This window comes from Zootoca vivipara, chromosome 11, assembly GCF_963506605.1.
Source record: "Zootoca vivipara chromosome 11, rZooViv1.1, whole genome shotgun sequence".
NCBI lineage: Eukaryota > Metazoa > Chordata > Lepidosauria > Squamata > Lacertidae > Zootoca > Zootoca vivipara.
Window position 1 is genome coordinate 46,318,602 of NC_083286.1, and position 22,866 is coordinate 46,341,467.

A 22,866-nucleotide genomic window follows, 5' to 3' on the forward strand; every position below is an offset into this window, starting at 1 on the left:
TCCTTTACTTTTTACCTGGTTCTACAGAACACATAGCCGAGCCCTTAACACCAAGCAACCACTTGTCAGCTGCAGACTCCGCACCAGTAGGGGTAACTGGATAAGCCCAGTGGTAAAGAGCACAAATGTGCATTCGCAGAACAACAGTCATATGGGAATGTGCGGCAGATGAGATTCTTAGCTTAAGCAGATGTAGTATAGGGTCAATTTGGTGGGCACCTGCTGACTTTAATACCAGTTTGGAATTTGTCTACTTTAAAACAATATGCCAGTCCCTTCCTTTAAAGGCATCTTGGCACGGCCAGTGTACAGTACAGATAACTCCCAACTTGTGCAAGGCTTTAAATTCTAAGTAATTTATTGTGTACGGGGCATTGTGGTCATGGAATATCCTTCTAGCTGAAAGTGGTTTTTAGAGTTTTATTAGTAGAAACGAGAGCCATTTACAGTAATTTAAATTGATTTCTTAATATTCTACGATTCCTGAAAGCATAGGTCTCTGCTTTCTGGTAAATCGCTGCTGGCTTAATATATTGTTGGATTCCACCCCCCACCCCCCCGCAGTTTCCTCCCAGAGGTTGAAAGTTATGCTTACCTGCTGTCATGTTTTGAAGGAGCGGAGTTTACGTTAGACAAAATCAATCGTGTTTCTTTACCACCATGCTTTTATGGCTATTGATTTATGTTAGTAACAGAGGGAGAGCCCTGCTGGATCCCACCATGGTCAACCATACGAAGAGATAAACAGGGCAATAGCACTCTTTTGTTCGTGATTCCCAGTAAACTGGTACAGTGGTGCCTCGCTTAACGAATGCCCTGCTTAACGAAATTTCCGCTTAACGAAAGGATTTTTCGAGCGGAGGTTGCCTCGCTAGATGAATTCGTTTTATGAAAAATCCATCTAGCGAATCGCGATTTCGCATAGGAGTGCATTGAAATTCAATTAATGCATTCCTATGGCAAAAAAAAATCAAAAAAATTCAATGCATTCCTATGGGATTCGCTAGACGAATTTTTCGTTATAAGAAAAGACCCATGGAACGAATTAAATTCGTCTAGCGAGGCACCACTGTATTCAGAAGTATAGCGCCTCTTGGAGCCGCCATGCCCCATTCTCCTTGAATTTGTCACATTCCCTCTTTTAAAGCTGTCTTTGAACTGGTGACTGTATCTTGTGGCAGTGAATTCCATAGTTTAACATAGTTTATTAAATGTACATGTCACTTTACAGTAAAAAAAGAAAGTCCTGAAACAATTTACAATGCAAGTAAAAAAAACAAAAAACCCAATAATATTTCATACAACATAATAAAAACAGATCTAGCAGTACAATGTATCATTAGTGCTGCCCAAATGTCCAGGAAAACAAAACACCTTTGCTTGGCTCTGAAATGATGACAAGACATGGGCCTCTTTGGGTACAGCATTCAATAAATGAGTAGCTACTACAGAGAAAGCCCATTCTGTGGGATAGCTCAGTTGGTAGATCATGAGACTCTTAATCTCGGGGTCGTGGGTTCAAGCCCCACCTTGGGCAAAAAAACACTGCATTACAGGGGGTAGGATGAGATGATTCATGTGGTCCCTTCCAACTCTCCATTTCTCTGATTCTCATCACCACCCTTTGGATATACGGTACCTTGGAGGTGGAATGCAGAGAAGGGTTTTGTATCATTGAAGAAGAACTTCCTTTTGTCTCTTCTGAATCTCCCAACATTCAGCTTTACTGGTTTTCGATTAGTCTAATACAAGGATAAAACCTCTTTCCACATCCTCCATACAACACACAATTTAGACACCTTTGCCACACCCTTTTTTCTAAAGTAGGCGGAAAGGTAAGTGTGACTTCTAGGAAAAGGAGAGGTTCCTGAATGAGGCAGAGCTGGAATACTTTCTTCCCAGAAGCAAAGTTTTAGCATGACGGCATTCTGAAAGCAGGTGTCCCTTGCTCTCCCTATAGAGGCTCTCCTGGTACCTTTGATCATGTTTCAGTCTCAGGTTTTTAACTTCATTTTAACCTTAGTTTCAACACTAACATTTCATCCTCTCCTTAAGCTGATGGTGCTAGGGAAAGGGATGGGCATGGTGGTTGAGCATGTCCTTTGCATGCAGGAATTCTTGGGTTCAATTCCGTGGCATCTCCAGGTAGGGTTGTCTGGAACCCTGTCTGGAACCCTGGAGCTTCTGTCAAGAGGGACCAAAGGCTTGGCTCAGTATTCTCATTATTGTTTTTGCTTCCTCTTCTTCTAAGTTTTATAAGGTTGTGCCAGAACTGAAGTGGAACCAGCTTAGCTTTCTTACGGACTGTTTGTTGAATGCTTTGATTGTTCCATCGCTTACTATACGTCATTCCCCAAGGCTTTCGCCTGAAGTGGATGACATGAAATACAATGCATTGTTATGATAGTAAAGGTAAAGGGACCCCTGACCGTTAGGTCCAGTCGCTGATGACTCTGGGGTTGGGGCGCTCATCTCGCTCTATAGGCCAAGGGAGCCGGCGTATAAGATATCTTTATTGTCATTGTCCCCTTGCGGGAACAACGAAATTACTCGGTTGCTACATCCACTCAGATAAGCTTCCAGGTCATGTGACCAGCATGACAAAGCCACTTCTGGCGAACCAGAGCAGCGCACGGAAATGCAGTTTACCTTCTCGCTGTAGCAGTCCCTATTTATCTACTTGCACTTTGACGTGCGTTCGAACTGCTAGGTTGGCAGGAGGAGGGACCGAGCAACAGGAGCTCACGCTGTCATGGGGATTCGAACCACCAACCTTCTGATCAGCAAGCCCTAGGCTCAGTGGTTTAACCCACAGCGCCACCCGTGTTATGATAGTATTGTGCTGCTAAATCTGGAAGCTGGGGAAAAGCAGGGAGTGTTCTGGAATTTCTGGCTGCAGTAGCTCCTCCCTCTCACGACTCCCATTTCTGGTTGGTTTCAGGAGCCAAGCTGAGATACCCTGTCCTACTTCTCTTCTAAAGCTTGAGAGTTGGCTTAGTGTCCCAGAAAACACACCCTTGCTTTAATTTCAGGCCTCAGGAGTTTGAGGCCCTCCAGAAGTCCATGTGTGTTTGCATTTTTGCATATATACTTAAGATTAATTGCACATAATTGCAAGTGCACAGAGAAAGGAAGAAAAGAAATAATACCCATGTAAAAAATAAAACAGAGCAACAAAAAATGTATGCACTACAAAAAAAGGAGAAAATAAATTACTGATAGGAGATCGAATGTCTAGAGGGTCACATGTTCCCCACTCTGATATATCTATGTATTGTACACAATGCACAAAAATTTTAAATATTTGTCTGCGAAAGAGGCAGTGGCTGGGAAGCCCAGAAGGAGACTAGGGTTCAAAAGAAGTTTGAGGAAGTCCTGAACTGGGCATAAGCACCTCATTGTTGATTGATTTATGGAAGTATTCTCTTATCAATCTTTATTGTTTTGTATTATTCTACGCTTTCCCTTTTCCCCCATCTGCTTCACCTAGCAGTAATAAAAATTGCGAACTTCCAGTTCTTGCCTGAAGTTGAATAATAGCTCTTTTTTTAGTTTTCAATAGCTTCTCATTTCACTGTTCATTTATTAATTTCAGAGGAAGAGAAGTGGCCCATTTAGTTCTTACCTGACTCACCTCTAACAGCCAGCCTTCAAACTATTTTTGAGGGCACACATCATTTTATGCTAGGATGGCTTTTTATCTGTGCAGGTGGTTGGAAGCAACTAATGGAAAGGACTCGTCTTGCTGTAGATGTAAGTCTTGGTTCACTTCCAACCCTGTACAATTTTTCTCTTACTCCTTATCTGTAGATAGCAACCACCCTTTTGGTTCCTTCCCTGTTGATGTTCTGGACAAAATTTAAGACTTTTTGTCCCACCAGCCTTTTTGCTGGTGGAATGGTCCAATTCTGTTTGCCTTGATCTCTTTTTGTATTTTGGTTTTATTTTATTGTATTCGCCTACATCTCTTAAAGTTTGTAATTTTTGTATATTTGATTAATCTTGTGAGTTAGTTTGTAATTTTTGTGTCTTTGATTAAATCTTTTCAGCTGCCTTGAGCTGCTTCCACATTGAGGCAGAAAAGTTGGGATAAAAATGTTTTAAATGAACAAAACAACCAAGAAAGTCCCATCATTCAATAGGATGATGAAAAAGACAGCGGATACACGTGAGATTCTTATCAAGGTGATCCTGACATGTTTTGAACATATATGTACCTCCTTGGAGGAAATCACTTTGCAGTTACTTCATGAGAACAATATTTTGATCAAATCTGAATCTCCTCTAGTTTACTGCAGTGTAGATGGAACACATTCAACAGTTTCGCAGTTGTAAAAAGATGTAGTATTTATGGACTGTAAAACATACTCTCTCCAGGCTTGGCTAGGATCTATTTAAGTTAGCCAAGCTTGGGGAAAGCCATTTCTTTTATAATCTGCATGTTTGAATAGAATACACTCTTTATTTCTCTCTCCTTTTTTCCATTCCCTTAATTTTTGGAAAACTGTTGAAGAAGTTAATCTAAATTGGAGTAAGTGGGATGAGAGTGACTGGAATGACAATATTGTTTTCATAAGTTCTAACCCTGCTTAGCATTGTTGAAACCTCATCACTGCTTGGATGGGAGACACAGGGAGATTTGTGAGCTGCTCAATCCTGCTTTCCCGGAAAACTCAGAAGTATAATAAATGCTTGAAACACATTGTGGAAATATGGAAATAACCATAGTTCTGAGGTATAGCCTGCTGCAACAAAACAGCTTGTGTTTTAATATCTTACTAAAACCATACAGAAATTTAGTTTTGAGAATGAGTCTTGGGAGAGCAGACACACTGTCCGCCCCACCCCTTTTTTTTCCTTTGACAAATCTGCAAGGTCCTTTAAGAAACCAACATGTTGCTTTGAAGTTCTGCCAAGGTGATATTTTAGCTTGGCACATATTATTCTTAGTACCTTTGCTTGTCTCTGTTCTTTTGGGATAGCTTTCATAGCCGTCAAAATGGTTGGCATGAGTTAATGTGGGACTCTATATAATAATAATAATAATAATAATAATAATAATAATAATAATAATAATAATAATAAATATTATATTATATTATATTATATTATATTATATTATATTATATTATATTATATTATATTATATTATATTATTTATACCCTGCCCATCTGGCTGAGTCTCCCCAGCCACTCTGGGCGGCTCCCAATCAAATATTAAAACAATACAGCATTAAATATTAAAAAGCTTCCCTAAACAGGGCTGCCTTCAGATGTCTTTTAAAAATAGGATGGCTGCTTATTTCCTTGACATCTGTTGGAAGGGCGTTCCACAGGGCAGGTGCCACTACCGAGAAGGCCCTCTGCCTGCTTCCCTGTAACTTGGCTTCTTGCAGCGAGGGAACCGCCAGAAGGTCCTCAGTGCTGGATCTCAGTATCTGGGCTGAATGATGCGGGGGGGGGGAGAGACGCTTCTTCAGGTATACATTGAAGAAAATGTCCCATGGTTTGTTGGACTTCTAACATGGCAGGGGTGTGGGGAAACCCTTTTCACCCTGAGGACCACACATTCCCTCATTGACAGCCTTCTGGGGGGGGGGCACATATCCGTGGTGGTTGGGGCCAGATGCCAAAATGCTCAGCGCGAATGGATATGACTCTTACCATTTCTACACATTCCAGCCATGTAGAGTTCGGAGGTTTGTATGTATGCAAACACGCTTCTCCAGGCAAGCAAGAGGCATGGTCACCATTCAAAGACACATTCCATCCAGCGGAAAGCACTCAAGGAATTGGTGGGCTGAGGAAGGGCAGTATGACCTGGGAAGAGTCCCAACTCCCAGGGCCAACAGAGACATCTGCAGGGTCACATTCCTCCCCCAGTGCTCCCTGCCAGCCGAAGGTTCGCTATCTCTGCCATCTGGTTTGTTTCATCAGCTCAAAGGCTTGGAAACAATGCCTTATGAGGAACGGCTTAGGGAGCTGGGTATGTTTAGCCTGGAGAAGAGAAGGTTAAAGGGTGATATGATAGCCATGTTCAAATATATAAAAGGATGTCCTATAGAGGAGGGTGAAAGGTTGTTTTCTGCTGCTCCAGAGAAGCGGGCACGGAGCAATGGATTCAAACTACAAGAAAGAAACTTCCACCTAAACATTAGGAAGAACTTCCTGACAGTAAGAGCTGTTCGACAGTGGAATTTGCTGCCAAGGAGTGTGGTGGAGTCTCCTTCTTTGGAGGTCTTTAAGCAGAGGCTTGACAGCCATATGTCAAGAATGCTTTGATGGTGTTTCCTGCTTGGCAGGGGGTTGGACTGGATGGCCCTTGTGGTCTCTTCCAACTCTATGATTCTATGATCTTTGCCTTTTCAGCTTGGAAATCAATCTCTCAGATGAGGCTGTCATTACTTTCATGTGATTATTAACGGACCTATTCTGGAGTGTTTTTGTGCATTCTCGAAAAATCAGTCTGGGGACACCTCTGGCATGCTATGCAGTTTGCAATCTTTAGAGGAGAGAAATTGCCTGGCATGCCCTGTCCATTGAGGAGTCTGGGGAAAGGAGACCACAGGAGTGTGCTATGTGTCCTCAGGCTACTCACAAAAGGCTCCCACCTTGCCAAATCCTTGAATTCCTTTCATTTCTCTTACCCATTTGGTTTTAAAGATAAAACAAGAGCCCACTATTGCCCTGCTATCATGGGTGTCTTATTGAAGTAAGCCAGGTACTAGGTTTAGGGCCATCTGCTCTCATTCCCCTGCCCCCCCTCCACATCTGGTCTTAGCAAATGTGTGTTTGCATGTCACTCAGCCTTCCCTGGGGGACCCGAGGCAGATTGTCTTATCATGGCTATAATTAGCTCTTATCGATCCTCTGTCAGAGACGAGCCCTGTGACAGATTAGTTTATCTTAACTCACAGGAAACTCTGGGGAAGGAAAGGGGGGAAATCAGGAAAGCGAGAAAATGCTGAGTAAAATATTAAGCGGTTGCCTAACTCTGGCTGCTTTATTGTCCTGGCTACATTTTGGAGTTTGTGTCATAAGCGAATTGCTTTGGCCAAGTCTGCTTCGGTGGCCTCAAGTTTATAAAATGAGTGAATGCCAAAAATGTGCCCTTGGATTCTTTTGCTGCATGGTTGCTAAGAAATTGTTGTTGTTGTTGTTGTTGTTGTTGTTGTGACAGAGGTAAGCAGTATGCCAGTTTGTCTTATATCTGGCTTGTAGTATGGTAACAGAACAAGCCAAATTCACACACTTTTTTCATGGGGCCTGATAGCTTACCCTGTTAAATAAGTTCTGGACTAACCAATCTCTCTTTCTCTTTATCCTTCCTCCAAGTAGCTACGGTAACAGCATCGTATGTGGTCTTGCTCTTTTAACACCACTGCAAAGTGTATTACTGGGGGTGATATGGGATAGTATTCTGGTTCAGATCATCATATCTCTGCCTTTTGGGTCCTCCCAGAAAGTCTGAAACAAGCCATAGTTTCCTGGTTAGAGAAACTATGGTTAGCATCTCTCTGGTTTGATTGCTTGCACTATAAAGAGACTTTAGGTGGGGGGCTCACACATATACAGTATCTTGGCTTATGGAGCAGAGAGATTATTGTCTGAATGCAATCAATGATTGGCTAAAGGTTGCTCAGTAAGTTGCAGGGGCTTGTAACAGGCTCAGTAACAGGGGCGTGACCCGGATTCTCTTTAGCCTTAAGACCAAACTAGATGATACATGATAAGCATGATCATATTGTACTTTCATTGCACACTCAAAGCTTCTTTTAAAACCTCTTTCAATGAGCCTCTTTGAGAGTCAGTACATTAGTGGAGCAATTATTTCTATTTCAGATTTTTTAATTGACTAACTTTTATTCTGTCTCAAATGACTAAACTATGTTGCAGAAGAAAGGAAGAAAATGATGTAGATGGGAAAGTAGAATTTCCTTTTCCTTTTTTAACCCAGGGGACTTGTTTTGAAGTAGTGCAATCTCTTAGTTATAAAAGATAAGAGGAAGGCATTGTCCTGACAACTTAGAGCACAAAACCAAGTTTGATGTGATGGAAGTCAGGGGCTGAAAGCTGTAGGTCAGCACAGTTTGCTCTTAAGAAAACAAGTTCCTCTTCTATTTCTGTATCGTTATTGTTGCTGTCAGCCAAATTGGCAATTTGCTTTAGTTTCCCAGAAATGTGCGCTACTTCTGGCGTGGACGTCTAATTAGGGGGAAATTTTGGAAGCTTTTTATGCTGGCAATAATAACAGGATGTGTAATATGATACTTGTATCTCTTGAGTGCCTTCCTTTTCCTGCTGAAACAATGTCTACTCGATGCATACGCATGGATACAATTCTATTATACCCTCTTTCGTATGGGAGACATTTCTGAAAGGGTTTGATAGCATCTCTGGTCTTAGCACCTATTTTTCCTTTTCCTATATCGGGTGCCAGCTCAGATCCTTTCAGGAATGTGAGAAACGGTTCTGGGTTTTGCAATCACAAAATGTAATAAATCCAGAAACATTTCAAAAACAATTGCAAAACTGTTACAGGAATATGGGAGCATGGATACATTTTATCACTGAGCTGTGTCTTTTCAGAACTTGCTCAGGTTGGACAAATGTGTGTGTGTTTATAGATCAGTAGTCTTCATATTGTTGGACTACAACTCCCATCATCCCTAGCTAGCAGGACCAGTGGCCAGGGATGATGGGAGTTGTAGTCCAACGACAGCTGGGGACCCAAGTTAAAAGAAACAGTGCTGGAAGCAATACTGAGCTAGATGCCAGTGGTCTGACTCTGTGCCATACTGACTGGAGAATCAGTTTCCCATGTCCTGTCTATGGTGTATCCAGGAATCGGACTGAGGCATTCTCAGCAAGCAAATCTTTATGGGCCCCAACTCTTTCCCTGACCATCCCTTGTTTCAGTCTCAAGTCTATCTCTCACCAGTTCCTCCAGGGAAGGCAGCAGTAGTTCCTCTGTGATGGGACATGGCTTCCTGGCACGCGTTTTTGCAAGTGGGGTCGACTTGGCAGCCCTGAGCTGATCTGCTTGGAAAAGGGAAGGAAGAGGGTGATTTTTCCAAGCATGTAATTTTAAAGATAGAAGCACACCAGCTTCTTCTCTCCTGGGGCTCCCTACAAGTCTTCTGGCTCATTCTGGCACACTTGGAGGGCAGGTTCTGATTATAGGTCAGGCAGCAGGTTTGCTGGGGGGGGGGGATAAATCCCTGTGGGGAGAGACGTTTATGTGCACTTGGTCTGAGCTCCCCTCCCTTGTGAATTTGCCCTGTTCCCTCAGAAATGCTCTGCTTCCAACGCAGTCTTAGATAAATATTATTGTATGCAACTCCCTAATTATCCGCCTGTGGAATGTACTGCTTTTAGTAATCCCAAACAGATAACACAGAGACAACAAAAATGTAAACTTTCTTATCCAACTCTGCACAGTTCTTTAAAAGGCTTAGCAGAAATGAGAGATGGCAGGGAAAACTCATTAACCCAGGGCTCCAATATACGCTCCAGAGGCCTTAAATTTTTCAGCTTGGATTTTAAACCTGAGCCAGAGAAGAATTCCTGGCTTATCCCAAGTTGAACCCCCAACCCCAAACTCCGCCCCGCTATAACTCCACTTACTGGCCAGCTTAGAGGTGGCCAAAGAAACAATATCCCAGTCGTGTGGAGAGGAAGAGTTTCCTTTGTATCCCCTTTCTGGGGCCAGGATGAAAGGCGTCCAGTAGCCTTGAGGAAACAGTTTCCCCAAGATCTAGTGTAATGTCAGCAGCTCTTTGAGGAAAATGACATTTTTCAAGGCAACCACGGCCTTTTGCCGTGCCACACTACTGCACAATTTACCAGAAACCATAGAGGTGTGTTAGAGCAGGGGTCAGCAAACTTTTTCAGCAGGGGGCCGGTCCACTGTCCCTCAGACTTTGTGGGAGGCCGGACTATATTTTGAAGAAGAAGAAAATGAACGAATTCTTATGCCCCACAAATAACCCAGAGATGCATTTTAAATAAAAGGACACATTCTACTCATGTAAAAACACCAGGCAGGCCCCACAAATAACCCAGAGATGTATTTTGAATACAAGGACACATTCTACTCATGTAAAAACATGCTGATTCCCGGACCGTCCGCGGGCTGGATTTAGAAGATGATTGGGCCACATCCGGCCCCCGGGCCTTAGTTTGGGGACCCCTCTGTTAGAAAGATCTCCCTTTCCCCTGTGGTTGGAGTGTTGCTGCCACTGCAGGGGCATTAAGTGATGCTTAGAGGGAAGAGAGGAAGGGGTTAAGTAGGCCTGGCTTTTTTGAGGGGTGTGTGACTTTGGCTTAGAAATAAGCTGAAATATTCTTTGGTTTGGGGTGTGTGTGTCTTGGCAGTAGCTTTATTTGGCTTATTTCTGAGTCAGGACCAAAGGGAGCCACGAGGATGGGTTGCCCACCTATTACAATCCATCATCGATCTGTGTCTCTGTATCTTGCATTGTGTGTATGTTGGTGGCCCTGGCTGCTCATTATCCCTTTCCTCTATAGTTTACACATCTCTGTCTTGCTAGCCTTCAACAGCTTTTGTGAGTCAGAGCTGCGTGGGAAACTGCTATGTGTATTCAGCCGGCATCTTGCTGTCATGGGCTGTTTTTGCACAGGAACCGTTGTGATAAATGTGGTGCTTGTCGGTGTTGAGTTGGGCGGTAGTAATGTGGTGATAGCAGCGCCATATGCTCATTACAGCTTACGCATTCTATTTATCTGTTTTTCCAACTCCTCAGTAAAGGTTGTAAGTGTGGGCTGAATTACGAAAAAGAGAGGCTGGTTTTTTTGGGGTGTGTGGGTGTGTGTAGGGATTCTTAAAGAAAAATCAACCCCCTCTGCCTTATAGCAGTGAAAATAGAGGTTGTGTAGCTGTTATCCTGCCCTCCCCACAAAGCAGGACTCCTTAGGAATGTGTCTCCCATTTTCTTGCAATAACCCACTGAGGTAGTCTCAGTTGGAGAACAATCACGCAGTGAGCTTCATAGCTATGCAGGATTTGAACCCTATTTTTGCCAGCTCTTGTTCAACTTAACTACCACATCATGCCTTCTGAGTCCATGAGGAAAGTTGAGGAGCCATGTCACCTGAAATTTCAGAAACTGTACTGAGTTGGGTTTCCAACAGTTTAGAGAATCAGGCCTTTTGCAGCCTGCCTCTCAACTAGACGCAAGAGCCCAGTAAAAATGTACAGTGGTACCTCGCAAGACGAATGCCCTGCAAGACAATTTTTTCGCAAGACGAATGTGTCTTGCGATCTGATGGTGACTCGCAAGACTAATTTGTTTTGCAAAAAATTCGTCTTGTGAATCGCCTTTTTTCCACAGGAATGCATTGAAATTTAATTAATGCATTCCTATGGGCAAAAAACGGAATTTCAATGCATTCCTATGGGAAACCACGATTCGCAAGACAAATTTTTCACAAAATGAATTGACTTGCGGAATGAATTAAATTCGTCTTGCGAGGCACCACTGTAATGTTTCTTGGTGGCTGAAGTATGCTTAAGGAAATGGGAGCTCCCAGTGGCCTCATGGGTTCCCATGTGCTGTCATGCAGCGGTTCCCCTACTACAGTGTTGTTGCAACAGTTGGGCACCACCATTTTCACTAACCATGGTTGGCACTAAACTGCATGTGAAACCAAGGCGTGCAAATGGTTGCTTGAATTCCAGCTGTGGTTCTCGAACAGCAGTGGTGCGCATCATCCTAATGGCGATGGTCTAGCTCCCGTGTGACAAGAAGAGGGAAAGAATGGGAAGAAGGATATGAGCCAAGGAAAGGAGGTAAAGACCAGACCTTGGCTGTTGACAGTATTGATAGCCTCTTGCCCAGACAAGTGCAACAGTGAGGGTGCAGGTCTCAGCCTTGCTCATCAGTCAAGCAGGTGATGTGGGAACAGTGTGGGTGTTTATGGGGTGGTCCTGTCCATTTGGCCCCATTCACTTTCGATTTGGCCTTGCACCCTCTCCTCCCCAGCAACATGCAACCCCACCCCCACCCCATAGTTGTAAACGTGGACCATAGAAATTTAGCCAATCTTGGCCTGAGGGGTATAATCCATCTGTGAGTTTGAGGCAAAATTGAACAGTCGTCTTTTCCACCCACTGTCCCAAGACAAGAAAGCCCAGTAGCTGCATGGCAGACGATCTTGCTTTGCAGGGAGAAGGTGCCTGAACCATTCCCTGGCATTTCCAGGTAGGACTGGGAGAGCACTCTGGTCTGACTCATTATAAAGCACTTTCTCATGTTTCTATGACTGCTAATCGCATCGCCTCACTTGTAATCAAGCCTGCATTTGTCACATCACATGTCAAGCTAAAAAGCAGGCTCCCTGTATCCAATGCTAAGGTTTTGTGTAGGCAAGCACTTAAAAAAGGCAAGTAAATAGCAACACAAGTTCATTATGGGTTTGCTGAATTTCTCCTTCTAACTGCTCTTGTTCAAACATGCTGTGCTGAGGCCAAATATATATATTCAAAAGCATATATTCAAAGCCTACCCGCTCCATTGAGTGACAACACACACCTGATGAGTTATTTCACTCTTGCCTCATCTTGTCTGTGCTTTGGCAAACAGAAAAATGTCCTGCTTGAAGTATCTTGTATTGCAGCTATGTGCTCTTAGTAGGAAGGGATTTGGCTTGGCAGGAGCCATCAGCTATTAAAATAAAATAAAATACAAATGACATGATGTAACTTTTTAAGTGCCCACACCATCCAGGTTTCCAGCTTGCTCAAGCTCTGCCTTCCCAAACCAATTCCACAGCCAAAAGGCTCAGGAAACAGATCTGGAAAGCCCCATGTGACGGGTGCCTTAAAGTTTGGTCCTGGCTTCTGAAAATATTATTGGCACCTATCCATTCCTGATAACAGATCAGCTGTGCTACATGTGTGAGTGAGAAGTGTGTGGGGGGGTATGTATCTATAGTTCATAGCTGCCAAGTTCTCCCTTTTTTTAAGGGAAATTCCCTTATGCTGAATAGGCTTCCTCGCGAGAAAATGGAAAACTTGGCAGCTATGCATAGTTCCCCCCCCCCCAAGAAGGTAGCTGAGTTTGAAACTACACATCCCCCTCCTTTTACAGAAGGTTCCCTCCTCCTTGCTTGCACCTTCTCCCTCCATCACAGCTGCATCCCATTCTGGCTGTTTTACAGTGAATTGGGAGAGGCTGTTTTTTGCTACTTCCTCTGCTGAGGAGGTAGCCCCATCACCACCCTGTGGCAACTTAGCATTTCCCCTTCTAACTCCACATCCGCACCTTACATTTAAAGCACCACGATACCACTTTAAACAGCCATGGCTTCCCCCAAATAATTTATTCACAGGGAACTCTGGCAAATGTAGCTGATTAAGAGGATTAAGGGTTTCCTAACAACTCTCAGCACCCTTAACAAGCTGCAACTCCCAGAATTCTTTGGGGGAAGCCATGACTATTTAAGCTGCGTTCTTAGTGCTTTGGATGCATTGTGTGGGTGTGGTCAAAGATCTGCCTTAAGGTAAGAGCATGTGCATTGCTTCCAGCTTGAAAGGGTGTATTTTACAATGTGGTGTGTTTGTTGACACTGTTTTCAGGGCTGTAGCTGGCCAGTGCTTGCCGTAGCTCACAGGCGGAGCGCACGCTTTGCAAAATGTCCAAAGTCCAGTCCCCAGCACCTCCCATTAACAGTTTTCAATTTGGGGGCTGGGAAGGGCTTTTTGGTCCCAAGAACTGGAAGGTCAACCCTCAGCTGGGATAATACAGCTCTAGACTACATGGTCCAGTGGTTTGACTTGCTCTGGCGGCTTCATGTGTTGAAAAAAATGCAGATGGTTCCAGTTTCTCTATGTCCAATTTCTCCAGGTAGAAGGGCGGGGGGGGGGGATCTCTGCTTCATAGGTTGGAGAGTTGCTTCCCATTGCAAGAACTAACACTATGTAGAGCAGGGGTGTCAAACTCAAATTCATCGGGGGCCGCATCAGCAGTTTGGTCACCCTCAAAGGGCCGGTTGTATCTGTAGGACTATGTGTCCACTCTTTATTATCATAAATTATTGTCACTGCATTCAATTATTACTGTTTTTTGTAATAATGTAAGTAATAACTAGCTCTGAAAGCAGAAACATAGTCAGAATAATGGCAAGTAGATATTCAAATGTACAATTATTGTACAATTTATTGAAAAATGATTTTTGGTAACTGCACTGGGTGGTGGAGGCTCACTAGGGTTTCATGCAGGAGCTTTGCAGAGCTACTGGTACCTGGAGATGCTGGGGTCCTTCTGCATGCAGGACAGATGTTCTGCCAGTGAGCCACCACCTTTCACCAAAGGGACTGGCTGAGGTTGACTCACTGGAGCTGCTCTCCTGGTTCCGGGGTTTAAGGGCCAGAAGTATAAAGCAGCATCCTATGTTTCTGAGGAGAGGGAGGGGAGGGAGGGAGGAAGGAAGGAAAGAGGGGAGAGAAAGAAGAGTAGAAAATAAGGAAGGGAATAAAGAAGGAAAGAAAAAGAAAGAGGGAGAGAAGACGGAAAGGGAGAAAGAAGGAAGGAAGTAGAGGGAAAGAAAGAATAAGAATGTGGGAGGGGAAGAAAGATGGGAAGGACGGAAGGAAGGAAGGAAGAAAGGAAGAAAGGAAGAAAAGAGGGAGCAGGAGGGAGAGAGGAAGGAAAGAGGCGAGAGAAAGAAGAGTAGGAAAGAAGGAATAAAGAAGGAAAGAGAAAGAGGGAGAGAAGACAGAGATAAAGAAGGAAGGAAGGAGAGGGAAAGAAAGAATAAGAATGAGAGAGAGGAAGAAAGAAAGGGAAGGGGGGGGGGTCGCCGCTTTGATTCAGCGCCAGAAAAGAGCGCGAAGGGACCCAGGGGCAAAAAGCATTTCCCGTGCAACGTGAGGCAGCGGGTGTCTGTTTTAGGAGAAGTGCGTAAAGCCTCAGAGTTGCACGTTCGAGAGGCTGAGCCGCTGCTGAGCTCACGTTCATGAGGCTGAGCCGCGGCAGGAGGAGGAGGTGGTGAGGCAAGAGGAGGAGGAGGAGGCTTGCCGGGTCAGTGCCCGGCAGCGCCGGGCGGAGAGTCCCGAGCCTCTGGGACGCAGCAGTGCTCTGTAGCACTTTGAATCCTCCTCCTCCTCCACGCGGCGCTGCTTGGTGCTTTGTCTGTGCTGCAGCAGCAGCAGCAACAGCAGCAGCAGCCGTTTCCAGGTGCCGAGCCGTGGCAGGAGGAGGAGGATTCAAAGCTGCCTCCTCCTTCTCCTGCTGTGGCTCGGGGCGCTCCACGCAGCGCTGCTCCGGCCGCCTTTCTACCCCCCCCGCCCCAGCTGTTTGTCGGCGCGGCGCTTCAGCAGCAAGGTCCCGCTGTTGGGTCCCGCTGGCTGGGGCGCTCAGCGGGCCACATGACGAGGTCTGGCGGGCCGTATTTGGCCCCCGGGCCTTGTGTGTGACACCCGTGATGTAGAGGAAGCGTGATATGATGGTAAACCACAGTGCCCAGAATTCCTGGAGGGAAAGAATTTGCTTCAAAAGTGCTTTAAAGGTATTGGGTGTTCACAGCCCAAGTTCTCCATAATTTAGGGGAGAATTCTCCAGGTCATGTCAAACATGCATCAGGCCTTAGGCATCTTGTTTTGAACAACAGGGCACCTAAAGGTATAACTGATCTGCTGTGTGTTTGTTCATGCTGATGATACCCAAAGGACTTTGAACAGGAGTGAAATTTATCTGAACTTTCTAAAGTTGATCTAAAAATGGGTCTGAGTGTTGCATTCTTGCAATATGTAATTGCATAGCTGAATGCTGCTTTCTGCTGCCTTCTGCAGTCTTTGTAAAAAATATTGATAACCAATTTTTTTCCTCTGCAAGACAAAATATTCCCCAGCCCTTTTCCAATTAGAAAGACTCTTGTTTTCTTATGAGGAGCAACAGGAGGTCCAGAGGTGTTTTTTTTTTTTTTTTGCTTTTGGAAAATTTGCAGGGGACATTGGGTTAAAATGAGTGTGGTCAAATGGGAGGGGCTGCCAAATAATTGAATTTTATGAAGCTGTGGTTCCTTTTAAAAATAGCATAATGTTCATTCCTCTGCTCAGATGACTCTCTTGGAAGCCAAAGCCTGATTCAACTAATTGCAAAGAAATGCTTTGGCCCAGACGACCCAACCACAGTGCACTTGCTTTGCTGGCAATGGTGTTAAAAAGTAAACACATACCCTGCGCATAAAATTTTATAATGCACTGTAGTGCAGTCTTAGCAAGGATGGTCAGAACAGATGTGATGTGGAAAGTACTGGATTGGATCTCCTGATGCATTTAGTTTTCTTTTTTTAAACTGCCACCAAGAGCATGGGAGAATTTAGACTGAGGCCGTGGGGTGGCATGGAACACATGTTTATCCTTCCACCCTCAGAATTATGTTGTGTCTGTTTTCCTTCCTGCTTCTTGGTGTTAATAGGAGGATCATGAGGAATTTGTCTGGCGAAATTGCCTGTTCCCATGTGGGTCCAGGGAGCTGCCACAGTCCTGTGCTGGGTTTCTTCTTTGCGCCCCGCTTCCAACTGTTGTGTCTCTGGCGAAGGGTGTAGCTCAGTGGTACAGCTTGCATGCAGAATGTCCCAGATTTAATCCTTGGAATCTCCAGAAAACACTGGGAGAGGCTTCCAGCCTGAAACTCTGGAAAGATGGTACCAGCTTGTGTCGACAAATACTGAGCTTGCTGGACCTGGCTCTGAATAAGACATGTCTCTATGTTTGTGTTTGTGAAAAGGGGCACAGCTTCGCGAGGTGTTTGAATATGTCAAAAGGCTGACTTGCCGTAGCTCTCTTTCAACACTGGTTTAGAAGTGTTGTTCAGTTAAAATTAAAATACAGTCGTACCTTGGAAGTCTTAACGGAATCTGTTCCGGAAGTCCGTTCAACTTCCAAAACATTTGGAAACCAAAGTGCGACTTCTGACTGGCTGCAGGAGCTTCCTGCAGCCAGTCGGAAGCCACAGAAGCCCCATCGGATGTTCGGCTTCCAAAATAATGTTTGAAAACTCACTTCTGGGTTTTGATCATTCGGGAGCCGACTTGTTTGGAAGCCCAAGGCGTTTGAGATCCAAGGTACGACTATAAAATAAAATACAGTAAACATAGTGGAGCAACTACGATGGAGCCAGCTACCACTCCACTTCAACCAATGCTTGTCATGAATGCTTTTACTTCTGTTGTTTTTCCTTACGGTGCTGCTAGTTAGACTAGACTAGTCCTAGGATACAGATAGACCAGTTGTCGGAATCCGTATAAGACATCTTCCTACACTGGAGGAAAGTCCCTGGTCTCTTCTGTGAGGTGCCTGGCTTAGACAGTTTGAACTTGTTTTTAAATCCCGACTTGTTCTGATCTCGCCAATCCCAGTTTCCAGTTTGGATGGTTGCGTGACAATTTTCCTGGGTTAATTGTTGTATGGTGTGTGTGTGTGATGTGGGGAGAGAGAGGCGGGGAGAGCACACAATACTTGTGAGGATCTTGCCTCATCTGAACCAGGCCAGAGGCTCTGTGGGGAAAAGCCTTGGAAAAGATCCCGCTTGAGAATCTGGAAAGAGGAAACCAGTCAGAGTAGATAGGGCCAGGCTTACAGACCTATGCCCTGGTCTGTAATGGTGCCGCTCCCCCCCCCCCGTGTGTTTTGGAGGATTTTAAGCAGAACTTGGATGGCCATCTGGTATGGATGCTTTAGCTGAGATTCCTGCATTGCAGCAGGTTGGCCTAGATTGAATTTGATGGCCCTCGGGGTCCCTTCCCATTGTACAATTCTGTGACACTATGATTCCATATGAATCCGGCCCATTTGTTCCAGCATCCATTTCTCACAGTGGCCAGCCAGGTACCGTACCTGTAGGGAACCTGCAAGCAGGACCCCAGCACAGAAGCGCTCTGCCTCCCTGTGGTTCCCAGCTTCCCCTAGTCTAATAAATGGACTCCTTCAGTGTCATCCCTTTTCAATACAATCGCTAACTCTTTGAACCAATTTAGCAGCACTTCTGTCTTGTAACCAGATCTATGCCCGCGTTGGCTTTTGGTTTGTAATGGGAAACTTCTTCTGGTAATGTTAGGAGATTTTTGTTCAGTTCAGCTTTTTTTTTTTGTATCAAATTATCAGGCACCACAGAAGATTAAAATGAAAACACTTTTTAAAAAAGCTACCTCCATAACCATGGCACAGCATCGTCCTGTGCTAAATTGGTGCTGATTTGCCTTCCTGCTTCTGCAGAAACAATTCCTGAGCAGACAATAAGGAACAGATTTTTGTCTAAAGTTGTTTCTCCCTATGAGGCGGCTTCCAGCCAGAAATAGGCTCCAATACCTACTTTTAAACATTTTTGTCCCCACAGGCTGCTGTCCAGAATTGTACAGGCATTGTGATCCATTGGCAGTGTGTATATTTCAAGTATATAAACTAGTGACGTCTGAATATCTACAATTCATTCTCTCTCTTAACAATTTTTAGAGCCTGTCTGTGTGAAGAGGATGCTCTTTGCTGCTTGAAGTGACCGGTTCTCCACAGTGAATTGTAGAAGAATGTGGATTAACCAAATTCCCTGCTGTCTATTGGCAGTAGTGCACTTGTGTGTCCTGAACCAATTGGCCCACAGTCAGGAAACAGGTTGGTATAATTTGATATCTCTCGCTCTCTCATTACGTTTTGTACATGCATTGCAACGTAGGGTTTGCAGTTCTGAAGGAATCTCGGTTTTCCTTGTTTGTTTTCAAAAGTCAAGGTTCTAGGCCATAAGACTATAAAGATTATCTTTAAAAAGAAAAAAGACTGTAAAGATGATATTGAAAGAAGGTGGATAATGCTGCGAGCCAGGAGTTTAATAGGAATTGTGGGGAAGGTGGTTGAGAGGCTTTTAAGTGGGCAGAGATTCAGTATAGTCTCAATAGCTTTTTGATCTGGATCACCAGCTGAATAAATAAATGCATAAGGAAATCGATGTAAAGCCACTTAATTTTCAAGTTCCATGTAAGCTTTTTTGGATATAGACCTTTTGGATATACTTTGCCCAGGTATTGTTTTTTTTTAAGTGCAGATTTGCAATGACCTTGTAATGAAATGTAGATGAAGTACAGTTGTTACAGAAAGATAAAAAGGTACATGGCTCCCCTGACATGTTGGTTTTTTATCCACCACCTTGTCTCCTCTCTCCTCTTCCCCCCCCCCCTAAAATGAGGAGAAAATGGGGCAGCCAAGTCAGCAGCTCCTGAGATGAAATCTGCCGTCCCCCAAATCTGCTTGTAAGAAAAGCCTGCTGGATTGGGCTAAAGGCCCATCTAGGACAGCATCCTGGCAGACCAGATACTTGTGGGAAACCAGCAAGCATGGTTCCAGCACAAGATCAACTCTCCCCTCCTGTGGCTTCTCATGTGGCTTGTGTAGTTTCCCTTACAGAAAGCCCAGTTCTATCTTGAATGGTTTTTGGCCCATGTGTGCATGTTCTGTGTGTCTGGTTTAGTGGAGGGCAGCTGCCAGGGTTGTTGTGCCCCTCGTGGCACCAACAGCATCTGAATGCCAGGAGGAGAAGGAGTTCAGCCGAGTTCATTGCCTTACTTGGATTGCACGGCGCACATCAAAAGTCAGTGCGGGGAAGCCATGTAATTGGTAGTGACTCATTGTGGTGCCTCGGATTATTTTTAAGACCTAATGATGCGGTCAGTTGTACATTAGAGGTAACGCTTTGCTTCCCCTTGCCAGCTTGCTTTTGAGCTCTGAAGACTTTTTAAGAGAGCAAGAAAAGCCTACATTTTGGGGAATATGCATGTTTTCCTTTTATGTAAAATGTACATTGCGATGGTGAAAAGCTGATACTGCCCAGCTCTAACCTCCCCTATTTTTCTCCAGCATCCGAAGTCTGGAGATGTGCTCCTCCTGAGCTTGGAGATACTTTAGCTCAGAGGTTTTCAACCTTATTGAGTCCACGGCTCCTTTGACCAATTTCCTTCTTTCTGCAGCACTCCTTTGGGGCTCAGGAGCCCAGTTATGTCACCCCTTGCCTGCAGAGCTGGCAGCTTCTCACCCTTTTTCGAACACCCTCCCTTGTGGAGTGTTCCCTCAGCCTCCTCTCCTATCTGCTCTGCTTCGGTCTCTGAGTCTCTGAGCTGTTCCACCTGCCCGAAAGACAGGTGTCTCCTCACACTGCCCCACAGGTGGCTGATCTTGTCTGTCCATTCCCAACAGCAAGAGCTGCAGGCTGGCTGGCTGGGCTCCCTCTCCTGATTGCTTGCTTACTCTGAGGCCGACTCAGATCCTGGTAACCAGCACACCCTGGCCAGCCCCAGAGGCACCGTTTACCATGGAGTTTGTAGCCAGGGCTGCTGCATCAAACAGCTGTGCAAGCCTTTGAGAGGCAGAGACGCAAGAGGGCATCAGAGAAGGGAGGGGAGGGAAGAGGGACAGAGGCCATTGTTGCCTGTGGCACTCCTGACAATCAATAAGGCACCTCAGGATGCCATGGCTAGTTTATAGATTTAGGCCTGGCTAGTTTAAGGGACCAGGTGGCGCTGTGGGTTAAACCACTGAGCCTAGGGCTTGCTGATCAGAAGGTCGGCGGTTCGAATCCCTGTGATGGGGTGAGCTCCCGTTGCTTGGTCCCAGCTCCTGCCAACCTAGCAGTTTGAAAGCACGTCAAAATGCAAGTAGATAAATAGGAACCGCTACAGCGGGAAGGTAAACGGCATTTCCGTGTGCTGCTCTGGTTTGCCAGAAGCGGCTTTGTCATGCTGGCCACATGACCTGGAAGCTATACGCCGGCTCCCTCGGCCAATAATGCGAGATGAGCACACAACCCCAGAGTCGGTCACGACTGGACCTAATGGTCAGGGGTCCCTTTACCTTTACTTAGTTTATAGATTTCTATTAAGTACAATAGAAGATGAAGAAAACCTGGGTAATGAATTAAAAATATAATCAACATTAGAAAACAAGGAAGAAAAAGGAAACCAACTATTACAGTGTTTTTTTTATATCTTATATCTATTTTGTAGTTCTAAGAAAACTAAAAGCTGCAAGAGAAGAGCCTTTGAGTTACGTGGGGAGCAGGGTGAACTTTCAGTACATCCTCAGTTGTTTTACTCCCAGCCTGCCCCCCTCAAACCATGAAACCTTATTCAGTGCAGCTGAAGATTGACCCCTTGGATTGTAGTCAAGCTTCTAGCTGTGTTTAAAAGGAATGAGGCATTTTACAAGGCGCTAGAAGCCAAAACACATTCCTGTCCAGCCGTTTCCCTGGGTTGAGATGCTTGGTGAATGCATTCTGTAGCAACATATTGAAAAGATCAGGCAGCTGTCCTCATGGGTATAAAGGACACACTCTCTTTTTTTTAGCACTTAAACAAAACTGAACAAAATGGTTTTCCTGGCTCCATGTCAGAAGTCTCCATGTGGCCTAGTTTACAGAAGGCAGTTCTCTATTTGAAGGCATCCTATATTTGAAGGGCTAACTGGTCCAGGTCTGGCTTAAATATAAATAGCCATATTTATGGAGGAAGAGTCAAGGGTCCATTGATTGGCTGTAAATATACTTCTGTTTACTTTGCATCCAGTGTGCTTCAGTTTCTGGTTTGGGAAGCAGTGGGCACACAATGTTAGCCACAATCCATATGGAATACTGTGTTTTGATGAGGTTCCCCCCCCCCTAAATCAGATTCAATCCCTATGGAGAAAAAGAACAGTCCAGCTACGTTTTGTTTTTATTTATTTATTTATTTATTTATTTATTTATTTATTATAATGTTATTTATTTTCATGGTACAGAAGATAAATTCTGAGAAAACAATTATTACAACAGTAAACAATAAATAACTTGTTCTGATAATTTTACAGACTTTTATCATGCCACACCCAGCTGTGTTTTAAGCTGGTGAAGTGGATGGCGGCTAACAGATTGAGATTGAATCCTGACAAGACAGAAGTACTGTTTGTGGGGGACAGGAGGCGTGCAGGTGTGGAGAACTCCCTGGTCCTGAATGGGGTAACTGTGCCCCTGAAGGACCAGGTGCGCAGCCTGGGAGTCATTCTGGACTCACAGCTGTCCATGGAGGCACAGGTCAATTCTGTGTCCAGGGCAGCCATTTATCAGCTCCATCTGGTACGCAGGCTGAGACCCTACCTGCCCGCGGACTGTCTTGCCAGAGTGGTGCATGCACTAGTTATCTCTCACTTGGACTACTGCAATGCACTCTATGTGGGGCTACCTTTAAAGGTGACCCCAAAACTACAATTAATCCAGAATGTGGCAGCTAGACTGGTGACTGGGAGCGGCCGCCGAGACCACATAACACCAGTCCTGAAAGACCTATATTGGCTCCCAGTATGTTTCCGAGCACAATTCAAAGTGTTGGTGCTGACCTTTAAAGCCCTAAATGGCCTTGGTCCAGTATACTTGAAGGAGCGTCTCCACCCCCATTGTTCTACCTGGACACTGAGGTCCAGCGCCGAGGGCCTTCTGGCGGTTCCCTCGCTATGAGAAGCCAAGTTACAGGAAACCAGAAAGACTTTAGAAGGCATCGTAAGGCAGCCCTGTTTAGGGAAGCTTTTAATGTTTGATGGATTTCTGTATTTTAATGTTTTGTTGGAAGCCGCCCAGAGCGGCTGGGGGAACCCAGCCAGATGGGTGGGGTATAAATAATAAATTATTATTATTATTATTATTATTATTATTATTATTATTATTACACCACTTCAAACCACTTCAAAGCCTGAGGCCATCACAGTGGTATGCAGCAAGAATCTTAAAATGATATCTATCCCTATATACAGACACAAACAAATTCTAGAAACAATACCGTTTCTACAAACTCTAAAAACAATTAAAACCATATTGAACTAATTTGGGGTGG

General features: G+C 44.6%; 1 protein-coding gene across 4 annotated transcripts in view; it reads left to right on the plus strand.

Moving 5' to 3' along the window:
* LIFR (LIF receptor subunit alpha) overlaps positions 1 to 22,866 on the plus strand; it is a 100,812-nt gene that overhangs the window by 29,481 nt on the left and 48,465 nt on the right. For all 4 annotated transcript variants that reach the window (XM_035100347.2, XM_035100346.2, XM_035100351.2 and 1 more), the window contains exon 2: positions 18,479 to 18,634. In XM_035100347.2, the coding sequence (XP_034956238.1) occupies positions 18,550 to 18,634 (85 nt within the window). In that variant the 5' untranslated portion in view covers positions 18,479 to 18,549. The remainder of the gene's footprint in view (positions 1 to 18,478; positions 18,635 to 22,866) is intronic.